Source organism: Aplidium turbinatum, chromosome 17, assembly GCF_918807975.1.
Source record: "Aplidium turbinatum chromosome 17, kaAplTurb1.1, whole genome shotgun sequence".
Classification (NCBI taxonomy): domain Eukaryota; kingdom Metazoa; phylum Chordata; class Ascidiacea; order Aplousobranchia; family Polyclinidae; genus Aplidium; species Aplidium turbinatum.
The window spans coordinates 16,339,561-16,352,868 of record NC_137488.1 but is presented as its reverse complement, the minus strand read 5'-3'; the positions used below and the strand labels follow the sequence as shown (position 1 = coordinate 16,352,868).

At 34.7% G+C, this 13,308-nt stretch overlaps 1 protein-coding gene across 2 annotated transcripts in view; it reads right to left on the bottom strand.

Moving 5' to 3' along the window:
• Positions 1-12,594, bottom strand: part of LOC145786614 (uncharacterized) — a 74,264-nt gene extending 61,670 nt beyond the window's left edge. Inside the window, exons 1-8 of one of the 2 annotated variants that reach the window (XM_082598302.1) lie at positions 12,192-12,594; positions 11,001-11,132; positions 9,140-9,249; positions 8,738-8,900; positions 8,119-8,269; positions 1,722-1,803; positions 1,213-1,380; positions 175-916 (exon numbers count right to left, since the gene is read on the bottom strand). In XM_082598302.1, coding sequence (XP_082454428.1) covers positions 724-916; positions 1,213-1,380; positions 1,722-1,803; positions 8,119-8,269; positions 8,738-8,900; positions 9,140-9,249; positions 11,001-11,132; positions 12,192-12,566 — 1,374 coding nt within the window. In that variant the 5' untranslated portion in view covers positions 12,567-12,594 and the 3' untranslated portion in view covers positions 175-723. Of the gene's footprint in view, positions 1-174; positions 917-1,212; positions 1,381-1,721; positions 1,804-8,118; positions 8,270-8,737; positions 8,901-9,139; positions 9,250-11,000; positions 11,133-12,191 lie in introns of those variants that run through there. The other variant, XM_082598303.1, reaches the window with a different exon arrangement.
• Positions 12,595-13,308: the final 714 nt, after the last annotated feature.

Below are 13,308 nucleotides of genomic sequence, written 5' to 3'. Positions count from 1 at the left end.
GCAGTGAAGATCAGGTACCTATTTTGAGGGAAACATGAAAGGACGTATCTTAAATTTTGGATAAACTCTAAGCAGTCGTTACCAAGTCCTTGTATGCAACTGCCACTCACATCACTCTGTTTGTTCCTTGTAAAGTATTTTACTGTAGCAAACTCAGGGTTGAATGCACCAACACTAAATAATCTAAGCGCTCAATTAAGCTAAAACCATATCAAATTTGATAACCTACTGTTTGAACCACCATTCTCCGCAAATCAGTAATCAAGGAATGTAATCGGCGGATTACAGTTAGTGCATCAGGAAAAAATTAATCCGCGGAATAAGTTTTTTAATCAGTCGATGTATCTCATCGGTAATTGATCGAATATCGGTGCATCTGACCTGAAGTCTGAGTGAGGCTGCTACTGTACTTAGCAACTGCAACTTTGCTTTGGTCAGTAAAAGCCTCTGCAAGGATACGAAGTCACCAGGATTAAGCTACCAAGGAAGGTATTATCAATCCACCAGTAAAAATTCAATCAATGCAATCTAATTGACTCGGTATTGCAAATGCATCTAAATAACGGGAAAACATAATATTCAATAAAAAATGTCATGGGCATGGCCCAATGTCACCTTCCCTTCTGGGTAGGCTGCTGGTACCTTCACTCATTTTAAAGACTGCTTCTTCGATACAACGACAAAGTTAGGCTATTTAATCCGTACGTATGCAAAAGTTATGAGTTAAGACATGGTGGGTAGTTTTTTCCCCATTGTCAATGACTGAGTTAAGTTGCACGTCACTATCCAGTTTGTGACGTCTCGTATGCGTTTGTCTCCCCAAATCACGTGACGTGCAACCTGTCCATAAGTGGAGTGAAGAACGGCAAGTTGTTTGAGAGGTCTTTCCGAGATACCGTCTTCCTTCTTCATTGTTCTAAGTAAATGTAAAAATACGGTTGTCTCGACACACATTAAACAATTCTATTTAAAAGTAGTCCCTATAAGACCTTAGACCTCCTACCAACGCTTGGCTTGTCTGCTTATGGCAACAAGAAATTTCAATGTGTTCGTTTTCATTTTGTTTTCAACGGTTACATCTCCTTTTCAACCAATTATAATGTGTAAAATACAGTTCTTCAGTTTTATCTTCGTGTTGATAATAAATTAGACAACGCTTCCCATAACAAACTAAAAAAAGCACAACCAAGACTGTGTTGCAGATATCTTTACCTTGAATACAAATGCATTATGTAGATCTGCTTCCAGTTGATGATATTTTTATAAATAAGTTCTATTTCGCTCCAACTTGGCCGACACATAGTTCCCTTTGCTACTCGAATCTTGTCTGGAAAGTACTGGGCGATGCCCCAAGGAACCAAAACTGAATTAAACCCCCATCTGAAATTAGGTCATTTAACACAAGTTTAATAATTTGTTTTCAAATCTGGGTTTTGCACTCCAGACCAGTAGCCACAAAATTCTGTATTCCAAGATGAAACTTCGTCACTAAACTTTTCAGCAAAATCTTTCTTTGAATGATCCAAATTAGGGATGAATACAAATAGATGCGTCGTGCGATAAAAATAATCAGAAAAGGAAGTTCTGCATCTCTTCGTTTTTTGCTCTGTTAACTGTCAATGATAGTCAGTCCATATAGAATAGATAATCATTTCACTCAGTAAGTAGATAGACTAGAATTAATTATTTTATGAAAGTGGTTATAGATTCATTTTACTTACAGGCCATCCTTGAAGTATTTATATTCATGATACCACCTTCTCAAAAACCACGCATTGCGGTTAGCAAGAATTATTCCATTTGCTAAAAAGTAATATTTTAAATTTAATGCTATTTATTATCAGATAAATAAATATATTAGTCTTTGTTTGGCACTATACAAGAACATCGTAAAAGAGTAAAAGAGACCCCGTAAAAATGTGATAATAGCAATTATAGTTCTTGCCTAACTTGGATTGTCGCCGTTGGTTTATCCTTTTAGCCTATACCACCGGAGGCAATTGGAAAAAAAACGTGGTGTTTGTCTTTTCTAAATTATCTTTCTCCAGCATCAAAAAGTTAAAGTCAAATAGGGAGCTGCTTTTTTTATTTGATGTCAACAAGACTGGAAATCCCTTCACACAAATAAGTTTAAGACATGGCTGTATCCAATTTATAATCTAGTATAACCTACACTTGGGTTCACGTACACAATATAGGCTACCCTGCTGACTACTGCTATACGTTAGTTACACCATAGTTAATAAATATACCTAGTTCGCCAGCTTCCGTTGTTTTAAACTCGGCACGTACGCCCTCTGTCGGTGGTTAATACGTTTTGCTGACTCAGCAAAACTACTAGATATAAACCTGTAGAAAAATAGCGAATTGAATGGTTGCAGTGTTTGTTAGGTGAGTTTGGGCTGCTGAATGGGGGAGAATAACGCTAGAAAGAAGAAACTGTGATACAGAAGTGCTAAACGTTCCTTTTAGGCCTTCACTGTGTAATTTTAATTAAAATATAATACTCCATGTGCACGTTTTCCTCAGAACATACCGTAGCTCAGAATGCTTGCTGCACCAAGTTGAGCCATATAGACAGAAAGCATGCAGAAAGGCACTGGTATCATGACTAGGCCAACAAGTGTTAAAAGATGATGTGAGTTTTCAAATTACAAAGGAAGTGATTAGTTTGAAGTAGTGGTCTTTAAAGTTCATAAGTTTAAAGGTGGTCTTTAAAGTTCAATGTACCAAGTATATACAGCAGCTTAGTAATTGAAGGGTTTAATTACTAAATATTTGTGGAAGCTTTAAGCTAAAGTAGGCTTGAAATTAGTACCGTAATTGGAAGATGCTACGGTACTTAGCCAGCATCATTTCCAAAAACATTGATTGATCAACTAATTCAGTTGACAGTTATTTTGAAAAGTGTATAAAATTGTTTTATTTAGTGATACTAGTACAAAACGGTGATAGGTTTCAATTTGTTGCACTCAAAATAGCCACTCCCAAAAATAATTTGTAAACAAAAAGCATTAGCAAGACAAATTTGAGTATGTATGTATGCAGGTTCAGTAATTTAAAGCAACGATGTCACAAAGGTTAAAAGTCCTGAGATTTAGCTTAAAACTAGTTAGGCTGACAGAAGATACAGCAGAATCAGATACCGTAACTTGTTTCATATTTGGGGAGCCTGGTTTGCGACATGTTTAGCATCTTAATTGATTATGTGTTGTAATTTCCTATTCTTTATTATGTTAAGCATACCATTTTTTGTAGGTCAATTCGTCTACTTTGAGACTACCAGCAGGTCACTAATGCAGTAACCGGTTAACCACTACCTTTGTTAGTAATTATCTTTTGTTGTTATTAGCATTACAGTTCATAATCAAATGCTGTAGGCTTTTAAGGATTATGAATTATCTTAGTTATGATTATTTAGTTGGATAATGTCACAAGTTAAGTGTAAATATGGTGGAATATTGGAATAAACCGCTGTTTACCACAATGTAGCAGCACTACAAATGTGGAATTTTGTTTGTACAAAGTTCCAAGTGATGAAAAGAAAAAAATTTCTGTTTCAACAGCACAGTGGGCAAAACAGTTTCATCAGGTAAGATCAACACACTAAAATAATGTAATTTTATGTCATGATGGTTGACATTGGTAAAAATTAAGAGCTTATGCCTAGTGAATCACGTAATGTGTCATATATATTATGTTTTTTTTTTTTAATTTAAGCAATAAGCATATGGTGCTTACTGCTACTGTACTCGTATATTGAGAAGATTCACTAATCTGGCATCCCTGTGTAATGTGTATAGTTAATTTGTGATGAACACGTGTGCTAATTGTAACATACATTGCTAAATGTTATTTTTGATAGGTCATTGATTTTCAGATTTAGTTGAGGATGTCAATAGAGAGAAGATGCTACTAAGTAAAGCTTCAGATGCTCTTCTCGTCCCTGTCCTTACCAGCGATAATTCAAGAAACGTTTGCTGCTGGCTGCTGTACTTGCAAGAAGAATAAAGCAGGATCATCTTGAACACTACTTCGGTTGTCAACGTCAAAGAGTTGCATGTCATACCGCACCTACAGTTCGAATGCCTAGTAGTACAGCCGAAATTTTAGATATTGTATAGCACTCTGCAGTGAAGGGATCTAATGTCGAGAAGTGAACATTAGACTAACCACTCTGGCATACTGCGCTTTACTCGAGACTGCATAAAACAGTGATTGAAAGTGGCGTATCCGTATTATGAATGAGGGTTATAAGAGTGGTTTACTGTACTTTCACTGCAACTACATCATTGCCGCATTGGCACCCTTTTGTGTACTTTTTACAGTACCTATTTAAGTTACGGTGTTAATAGAAAGCCTATTTTATTCTTTAAAGTAATGTGCTATGTAATCAGCTTGAAAGCATACAATGAAAGTATGCTACGATATTTATTGTACAAATCAAAAACAGATAACAAAATACAAGAATCCTCCTTCAATGTTTGCTTTTAGAATTGTTTATACTTTTCAGACTTCAGAGTGCTACGTAGTGCACTGTTCTGCTTATGCGATTGTTTTGCTGTTTTGTTTCTCTTGTAAGAAGTCTTGTTGTGGTAAAAAATATGAGTCCTCATACGCATGTATCTCTCCAGCACTTTTTTTTTATTTCTGACCATCACAGCGAAAACAATACATGTCAACATAGCAAGGATCTAGAAAAGTTCTTCAAAGGCGCCTTCGTAGAGGGTTTCCAGTTAATAGATTGCTGTATACCTTGCACAGTCCAAGTCCGGCAATAAGCTTTCTTCACAGTAGTCATGATTTGCATTAGGCAGATTAAGGTTATTGATTTCATTGCGCAATATGTCGGTGTAATACCCTGCGTTTCGAAGAAAATTTCCACCTTCCAAATCTTCATTCTACTGTAAAATACAAATAAATTCAGTATTACACCGTCTTCATCAAGTGCCATTATTCTCTCCAAACTTAGAAGGCATGGCACCCAAAGAAGAACGTTCATTACCTCAAAATGTAAATATAGCTACAGAATTATTGAATTAAAGCAAGCTTCTAAAGTAGCACCATCATGATGATATTGCATACCGTATATATTATGCTTTTGAAAACTAACTTTTCAACCTGAAGGCCAACCCTGAAGCAGTTAAGTATTTCATTGGCTAGATTTCCAAATTTCATATTGATAATATTATTTTTAGTATTATTATATATTTGCATCAGACCAATAAGTCCATATTAATAACCATACATGCAAAAAGACAAAAACAAAAAACACAAGAATAATCACAATAACCCGGTTAACAGATAATGCTGTTGCAGAGAATTGTTAACGACAAGCTGCGAATGGCAGATTTGAAATATGACGATTTGACAAGAGCGTCAGAATTGCAGATTCAACGAGCATTTTTGAATAGGAGTCTTAAAGAGACTTAGTTAGTAAGATATATGAATAGTATTTTGCATCTAAACAAGTGTGGTTAAACATACCTCATCAAAAAATATTGTAAGTTCTTCTTTACTCATGTCTTGAAGAGCCTCCAACATTGTGACAACATTTTAATGACTTTTAAAAACAATATAATTAAAAACCTTTCTGTACACTTATTGCTGCATTGTAATAAATATATATATACTGTATTTATGAACATTCTCTATTTGTATTATGCATATAAATTGTTTTCTATATCATGAGTGACCCACGAGTAACATGCTAAATGTGACATAATCATAATAATCATAATCATGCTTTTATTTGCGCCCATTGCGATAACATACAGTACACTGCGATCACAGATGCGATACAACAGACGACAGGAAGCAGCGAAGTGACATATAGTCTTCGAGTCAACTGTTCCCCTTATTTTGGCTTGCCTTTAAGTGTCTTTCGCCGAGACACAGCCGCGTGCTCTGGACCGGTGTCGAACCCACGTCCTTTCGAACGTCGCGCAGACGTTCTCACCACTCGGCTACGCAGCCGACGATGCCGACGCAGCCGACATATCCAAAATATAGAACTGCTGTATATATTTCCTTTTCCATAAAGCTAGCTGTTTGCATTCAAAAGTACCGTAAGTTACCAATACCTTAGCCCACCAGTGTGTAATTCAAACATAGTTATTTTGCTTATGTGCTTGCGAGAATTAGCACCAGCATATTTTTAGCGGAAATGGCTCAAAATCAACTGTGGTTAGTGAATAAGAACTCATAGTAAATACATTAAGTGGAACAAGAAAGGAGATTACATACATAACTTTATATTTTTAGCAGTAATACACAAACAAGTTTTTTGCAAATACATCTGCAGTCTGTAGTGTACACTGACAAACAATAAATATTCAATGGCAAGTTAGAATAAACTTATTGGGCCTAACCTAGAAAACTAGCCACAAGAATGGGCAATTTTTTGACTGTAATTCACATATTCTTAATGAACAGCAAAATTGTTGATTTTGAGAAGTATAGTTGTTAACATACCGTATGTCAAGCAGATCAAAAGTGATTAGTAACTGTAATACAGAATAAAATGATTGATTGATTGCACATGTCTGATGTAGCCATATCTAGATTTACATACCGTAGTCTAATAAATAATCTACTCAAAAATTCTTCAGAATAAATACTTGTAAACTACATATATATTTATAAACTTTGAATAGACAAAAGTACTGTTTAATCTTGAGTCTAGGTCAATTTTCATGGGCAACAAGTGCCTTCCTTTAAATTAACCAGTGCCTAATATTCCTGGCAGAAAAGTTAGCAACTGACCAGCCTTTTAAGAACCTATGTTTTGGTCTTCTGCTGAAAAAGCCAAAATTTAATTCCTTAGTAATTTGAAAACTCACATCATCTTTTAACTACTTGTTGGCCTAGTCATGATACCAGTGCCTTTCTGCATGCTTTCTGTCTATATCAGTGGTTCTTAACCTATGGGTAATTACCCACATGTGGGTAATTTCAGGATAGCAGGTGGGTAATCAGCTGAACCAGAATATTTAGAATTATACATGTAACAAACAGTGTCATAGCTGTAAGTGGGAAAGTTGTTTTATTACTTACACTTTTTTTGATGTTTTGAGTCCGTTCAAAATAACCAGTGATATTTTATTTTAATATGAAAATTTTCCCAGTGAAAAAGATGAAGACATCCAAGAAGGGTTTTTAGACATGATTCATGAGTCATCTGTCAAGGCTTCTTCTGAAGATAAAAGCTTGGGAAAATCCTGGGGAATGATGGGGAAAGTATATCTAAAAGTTGCGCAAAAACCACTAACACTGTTGACTATATTCCCTTCCACTTATCTCTGTGAATCAGCATTTTCAAGTGTTGTTGCTTTGAAATAAAAATCCGGAAACAAGCTTTTAGATCTGGAGTCAGATTTGCGTTGTGCAGTATCCAAAATCGCACCCGATATTGCATCGATTGTACACAAAAAGCAAGAGCAACTGTCTCACTGACACTATTGATGTCATTCTTTGCATTAAATGCTGTTTTTGTTGAATATCGCTCTTCTACATTTTTAATACGGCAAAATAGCAAGATAGATAAAATTAGATTTTGGGTAATGAGACTTTGATCTGAACAGAAATGGGTAATAAGGGGAAAAAGGTTAAGAACCACTGGTCTATATGGCTCAACTTGGTGCAGCAAGCATTCTGAGCTACGGTATGTTCTGAGGAAAACGTGCACATGGAGTATTATATTTTAATTAAAATTACACAGTGAAGGCTTAAAAGGAACGTTTAGCACTTCTGTAACACAGTTTCTTCTTTCTAGCGTTATTCCCCCCCATTCAGCACAGGGATGATTCAGCAGCCCAAATTCACCTAACAAACACTGCAACCATTCAATTCGCTATTTTTCTACAGGTTTATATCTAGTAGTTTTGCTGAGTCAGCAAAACGTATTAACCACCGACAGAGGGCGTACGTGCCGAGTTTAAACAGCAAGATTCGTATTCAGTTGGCGAACTAGGTATATTTATTAACTATGGTTACACGAAATGTATAATACAACATAATACGATAAAATATAATCAAATAATTTCATCACAACGTAGACCACAAATAAGTTGCATCAAGTAATCCTAGCCTTGGTTGTCACATTTTCATACATCTTACCTAAGGTTGCCCAATCTGATTCTGGAAGTACCATTTCAAAATTTCGAAAAAAATCGACCGATTTTAAAAATACGCTATCGGTATCAATATATATTCCTCCAACCTCCATCATTACTTGCAATCTTGCAACATCTGCTTGATGTTCAATCACCTACATGGAAAAGCAAAAATGAACAACTCAATTACAATAAGAATTTAACTTTCTCGATTGAATGCTGTAATGATCACAGACCAATGGTAAATTGTGTAAGACAACGACGGACAAGATTACGTCAAGAACCATCGAGGTTGCATTAAAAAACATAACATTATGTGAGATAAAACTATAACAACAAGAACTACTGTAAATGAAACAAATGTAAAGTGAATTCCTTACAAAAATTCGTACTTTCACAATGTATTATTGCGTATTAGAGATTGCTGACCTTTTAGGAAGATACACAAAACTTTAAGACATCGATTACATAATTAGATAAATATCTATAACTTTGTGAAGAAAGGGGCGTTCTTCCCGGCTATCAGCACAAGGCTTAGCACTAACACGGTGTCTACCGCTGTTAATTCTTGCTACAATCGGCTGCCGAGAAACATCTATAACTTTGTTGGCAAAAATATTTACACTGATATTGTGGCTGAATATTGTCTGTGGTGAAGTTCGTTTGACCATTTTCAAGCGCACACTCGCAAACTGAGTTGCTATCTTCCAATATTCGCCAACAGGCACCGCATTGTGATGGAACAAAATGACTTTTGGTTGTTGATAGCGCAATGCTCCTATAAACCTAAACATCAAGACTTTGTCATCGAATATTTTATTTTTTGTCACACCATGAAGTGAAATTCGACAACAAACAAACAAACATTATTCAAACTACGTACAAATTAAAACGAAACAAAACTAATTTAAACATTTTCGGCTTCACATTGTGCCCTTCTCAAAAACATTAACAATTGCATGTTTAAATAAAAAAATGGTGACAAAAACACAAATGTCATTTAAAATCTCTTGTAAGGTACACACGCCATGTAATGGTCGACTCTAAATCTTCTTTCAGCTCCAAACCAAATGAAATGAACGATATTTGGAACTTTATACTTCGAAGTCTTTAACTCTTTCAGGACTTCTGGAATCTGAAAAAAGTCAAGTTTATAAAGTACTTAGTGAAAAAAATTGAATGCAGTAATATTGACGACCTTTTAAAGTACATGTAGTTCAAACAGAAATAGAAAATGTTGGGTGGAAATTCAATGTTCATGACAAAGTCCAATTGATATTCATCTGTTGCAGATCGCGATTTTGGGTATTAAATCCTCTTCAGTACAACTTATTAGTTCATAGTATCAGTAAAATTTACAGCAGTTCACTTTAGAAAATGATTAAAAATGTTATTTGGTTACTAAGGAACAGATTAGTCTGCGAGATTAGTCTGCGAGCAGTAATAATGACAATTTCTAGCAAATTATGAAGGTTATAAGGTCATACAACCGACAGTTGCAACAATAAAAAGCACGAAAATATTAAACATTCAGGCGAAGTATTTAAATTCTATCAACAAACAAAGGGGTTAGTCAAGCTGACATACACCTAAGCCTGGGACCAGTCAAGCCGGCCTCCTGTAGAATGATCCATAGGCTATAAAAGGATGCGAGATACTTCTAAAATAAATGAAAAAAAGAGAATTTCGACACTTTAAACCATGATTAACGTAAAGTCAATAGAGGATCCGCGTAAAGCAGATACAAAAGCATCTAATTTAGTGAAAAAAATTGAATGCAGTAATATTGACGACCTTTTAAAGTACATGTAGTTCAAACAGAAATAGAAAATGTTGGGTGGCAATTCAATGTTCATGACAAAGTCCAATTGATATTCTTCTGTTGCAGATCGCGATTTCGGGTATTAAACCCTCTTCAGTACAACTTATTAGTTCATAGTATCAGTAAAATTTACAGCAGTTCACTTTAGAAAATGATTAAAAATGTTATTTGGTTGCTAAGGAACAGATTAGTCTGCGAGCAGTAATAATGACAATTTCTAGCAAATTATGAAGGTTATAAGGTCATACAACCGACAGTTGCAACAATAAAAAGCACGAAAATATTAAACATTCAGGCGAAGTATTTAAATTCTATCAACAAACAAAGGGGTCAGTCAAGCTGACATACACCTAAGCCTGGGACCAGTCAAGCCGGCCTCCTGTAGAATGATCCATATAAAAGGATGCGAGATACTTCAAAAATAAATGAAAAAAAGAGAATTTCGACACTTTAAACCATGATTAACGTAAAGTCAATAGAGGATCCGCGTAAAGCAGATACAAAAGCGATCTGAAACTGATCTGATCCCGAAATCGCGATCTGCAACAGATGAATATCAATTGGACTTTGTCATGAACATTGAATTTCCACCCAACATTTTCTATTTCTGTTTGAACTACATGTACTTTAAAAGGTCGTCAATATTACTGCATTCAATTTTTTTCACTAAATTAGATGCTTTTGTATCTGCTTTACGCGGATCCTCTATTGACTTTACGTTAATCAGGGTTTAAAGTATCGAAATTCTCTTTTTTCATTTATAAAGTACATATGCAGACGGCACGCTGTTTAGCCTTATCGTTACCATATTACATATTTACATTGAGTATTGGCATAATTTTTGGTGAATTTGTAAATATATATATATTTTGATAGAAACGAAAAAGTATGGGCAGATAATAAGGATAATGAAGAATTTCGTTTGGTGTTCTGCAAGATTATTGCAAAACATAAAGTGTTTTGTGGATGAAAAAAGGTTATAAACACTATTTTAGAGCGAAAAAAATTGAAAAAAGTTTTTAAAAAGCCTTTAAATAGAAGATTAAATACTTTTCTTGGGTTACCTGAAGCGGATCATCATCTCCCAAAAGAATCCTCAACCTGGTTTCTTTTCTTAACAAATCGTTTAGTAAGTAGACATTAATTTGCTCGTGTGGGTCATGCAAACGTGATCTGGGGTTCGGGGTAACCCAACCCTGAAACAGAGATGATAATATCGAAATAATCATAATCATTAAAATTTTATTGCTAAACAAAAAGTATGGTCTTCGAAACGCTTTTTTGATATAAATTTAATTAGGTGGCTCTGAATTATCTATTCAAAATGACCGAGATTTTTCACCACTTTATAAGTTAGTTCAGTTCAGTTTGTTTTTATTTCTGACCATCACAACGAAAAAAAAAACAATATATGACAAACATAGCAGAGGTCCAGAAAAAGGTAGAAGCGGCAAAACGCGGACGTTTTAGCGGGCATGATACCAAAGCAGGACAATCAGTTTAAAATATGGCACGGTCGCTACACCTTAATAAAATTTTTATAAATTTAGAAAAAAGTGAAAAAAAAGACTAGTGAATTTTTTTTTTAAACAATTTATATAAGTAAAAAAAAAAAACAAGACAAAAAGACAGTTGCTATGTTGATCGACCTTAGAAGTTGTATATTTCGACTACTTTTTCATTGGCTCCAAGTATAATTCTCTTTAAACTTTTCCTCATTTAGCAGGATTTCCCACCTATTCGGACTAATTTTGTTCATGGCGTAAATTTTTCTGGTGCGCTACTCTTACATTTATTTCAAACGTTTTCTCAAACATTATTCCACAAACTTTGCCCTTTTTGTTGCAAGCCTCGATTTGTAGGTTATAAAGCCTAATTTGATTTTTTTAAATATCAATCCACAAAAGATTTTTTTTGACAAACGTGACTCAAAAAAATAACACTCTATCTGTGAATTCGTAGGATTAAGCTATGCAAAAATAGACTACTCCTTGCCTTAATTAAATCTATTGAAATGTAATAAATTGTTCTAGAATCTAGACTGTAGTAGCCTATAGGCCTACGTTGTTTGCCAAAATCTTGGGCAGATGAAAACCAGATGGCGTGCTCACATTTGTTCAATTTCAAAGTCAATTAAAAACTAAACTCGATAATATAATCAAAGCATAGCCATTATGTTACGAGTACGACAGTAGAGCATTTATATTTTTCAAGATATGCTGCATTTAAAACTATCTAAACTTATGTATACTTACTCTGCGAAGAGATAGTTCTCCGAGACTTTTTGACTTGTATACCGGATCTTTGTATGTCAAAGTAAAATTATAAGCAAGATACTTTTTATATTCGGTGAAAGATAAATATTGTTTTGTATTTTCCAATTGAATAATCGTATTTTCATGATTTCCATGGCAGTTATTCATAAGAAAGTCTTCAAGATCTGTTTCTTTCAAAATGCTTTGCCTGGTTTCTCGATGTTGACAAACTTCTAAACCAGAGGAATTTATTGTTGTTTGGAAAGGAGTGAACGGTGTATTAAACATGCGGTTTTCCAAAAAGGAGTAGTGTTTATCGCATCTTCTCACGTAGATTATGAAAGCTGCGAAGACAAGCAGCATAGTTAAGCACATGGGCCCAGGTCGTTTAAGTATTCTGCGCATCATAGCATATCAACCTGCCATGAAAATATGTAGGTAAATGTTTTCTGTAAGAATCTTTCTTAGGCTACATTTCTTATAATTTCTCTTACGGTAAAAGTCCCTCATAATATATTACGCTACATATCCCTCATAATATAAGCCACGTGGTTGGCAGATCCTTTTGCAGTTTTCGTGAATACTTTCCAGAACAACAGCGCATTTTTAATAAATGATTTTTACCAATTACCTATCAAAAATAACTAACACATTTCATAAAAACTTTCGAAAATCAGATGAGGGATCACAATAATTATGAAGTGTGTTATGAAGAAAAGGATCCTCAGTCTCACTGAAATCAAAGCTTTCGAGAATCCTAGGCCTGCTGTATAGTTGTTTGAAACAAACAAAATTCCGAAGAAATTATCTTTGACATGCTCCGTCTCAACTGCGAAACTTACGCTCTATCTAACTAGACCACATAAAGTGGACGAGAAAAGCACTTTTGTGATAAATGGATAGCTTCACTTTGTTTTTCGATTGAAGTTCTTCAATTTATCAATCTGTTTTTGTGGTGACTTTTCTTTTGCAATTAAGAAATTCAGCTTGACTGAGCTTACTTGAAGTTGAATGTCATAAAATATCAACAACAAAAAATATGTGCATTACTTAGCAGACAGTTAACTACGCGCTACTTTGTAACCAACTACCGATGTAACCAACAACTTCGCATGAA